Genomic DNA, 1930 nt, shown 5'->3' with positions numbered 1-1930 from the left:
TTGAATTAACAGAACAAGATGTTTGAGGTATTGTCTTGGCTTTCAAATGTCAAACCTAACACCCACATGCAAATCCATGATAATGGACAAACTAGTCCAAATCCTGGTTGCCGCACCTTGCAATGAAACACCTGTTTTTTGTAGGATCTGTTTCAATCTGTTCCAGTATACATGAAAAATTACAACTATTTGTTCAACTAAATACTAGTGAGAAAAAATGTCAAATTAAAAAAATGACCCATCTATTTGTCTTGAAATTTTCAGAACTAATTTCCACAGAAATTGAAGTGCAGATTTCATTTTGTAAAATGTTTATGAACAGTCATCTGTAGTAATAGATAGAAATGGACATTGCTGGCATTTTGCTGGTTTGAATTACCCTTTATGACAAATCAAAACAGCATTAAAGGCAAATGTGAGTGTTGCTTGCTCTTACCGACATCAACATATCTCCTTCCACCAATTCGATTCTGTCAGAGACTATTTCTGGGGGGAGAGAACAAAAACAAAATGACAGTTTTTAGGAAGGTATTGCTTAAAGTTTCTTAAAAGAAAAGAGAAAGCTTTCTCTGCAATATACCTAAAGACTGACCAAAAAGTAGCTCAAATGAAAACCAGAAACAGTGTGGCCTTACCTTCCAAAGTCTCTGGTTGAACGTTACCCTTTGGTAATGTCTTGACGTCAACTAGAGGAACTGAGGAAAAATAAATTGAGTCTTTGATTAAGTAACTTAAACTTTGTTTCCCCATAGAGTTATTTGCATTTATACTAAAACATTGAGGAAGCACAGACTCCTGTCTTCAGAATGTTCTATCAATGTAACATTACAAACTAACTTCTCACCATTTTTTACTTGTTCAACAAACAGAAGAACCACTAAGAGCTGAAGCAGCATTGCTTTTGTTCCACTTGAGCTTCTAGTGCCTCCCAATGTCATCACATGAAGTGAGATCACCTGGGAGCTCCAGACTTCTTCAAGATCCTTCTTCTTCTTGTGAGGTCTAATGGCGGTTGGCAAACTTGTGAGAAGTGCATTACCGCCACCAACTGATATGGAGTAAAGCAAGAAAACAGGAAACCATTCACCCCAGAAATAAACAAAAAACTGTTTAACTTAACCCAACATAATAAATACTTAATCACGTTTGCCCTTATCATTTTAATTTATCCAGTTAAGTTTAATTTAGCCAGTTTCTTATGGTCCTATCGGTTTTCCAATCATGCTTTCAGCCATTTCCCAGTTTAAGTCTTTCACTTCCAGATATTTTTCTGCAGCTTTCACTATTACTTAGATTATTTTGGTTTTTCTTGTCGTCTGTGCAGCACAATTGATGACTTCCACCATGAATAGAACAAAATCTTTCTTTTTAACAATTACTGAATTTTCTTCAATTTTGGCACATTTCTCCAGAGGTTTGGAATCTGCCATGTGTTGAACGGTTGGTTTGGTTTTTCTAACTGAGATGGGATTATTCCAACCTATAATTAAATTTTTTAATTTCCTCAGACCTTTTGCTCATTTCACAGCCGCGATATGCAGCAGTTTATTCTTCACCACCGTTACAGCATTTGATTTGAGCTTCTTTCCCACATTTTCCGTACTCATGTTCTCCTGCACACCTTCCACACCTCTGTTTCCCTTTACAAACTGCTGCTATGTGTCAGAATTTTTGGCATTTGTAGCATCTGAATGGTGGAGGATTGTAGATTTTAACATTATAGCTGATGTAACCAATGAATACTTTGTTGGGTAATTGATCTTCCTCAAATTTAATTAACACCGATAAACTATCAGATCTTTCTCTGTTTCTTATTTTTAACCGTTTTACTTCTTTTACTTTTGCACCGCTTATGTTTTCTAGAATCTCTTTTTCAGACACTCTTAGAGGAACTCCTCCAATGACTCCGAGTCGGAATTGGACCTGTGAC

At 36.2% G+C, this 1930-nt stretch overlaps 1 protein-coding gene across 2 annotated transcripts in view; it reads right to left on the bottom strand.

Moving 5' to 3' along the window:
- The window catches only part of LOC107104070 (astacin-like metalloprotease toxin 5), an 8981-nt gene extending 8007 nt beyond the window's left edge, over positions 1-974 (bottom strand). For both annotated transcript variants that reach the window (XM_015403981.1, XM_015403982.1), the window contains exons 1-3: positions 845-974; positions 636-695; positions 437-486 (exon numbers count right to left, since the gene is read on the bottom strand). In XM_015403981.1, coding sequence (XP_015259467.1) covers positions 437-486; positions 636-695; positions 845-938 — 204 coding nt within the window. In that variant the 5' untranslated portion in view covers positions 939-974. The remainder of the gene's footprint in view (positions 1-436; positions 487-635; positions 696-844) is intronic.
- Positions 975-1930: the final 956 nt, after the last annotated feature.

Source organism: Cyprinodon variegatus, unplaced genomic scaffold (genome assembly GCF_000732505.1).
Source record: "Cyprinodon variegatus isolate N-32 unplaced genomic scaffold, C_variegatus-1.0 Scaffold1604, whole genome shotgun sequence".
NCBI classification, from domain to species: Eukaryota; Metazoa; Chordata; class Actinopteri; order Cyprinodontiformes; family Cyprinodontidae; genus Cyprinodon; species Cyprinodon variegatus.
This window is presented reverse-complemented; position numbering and strand designations above follow the sequence as displayed.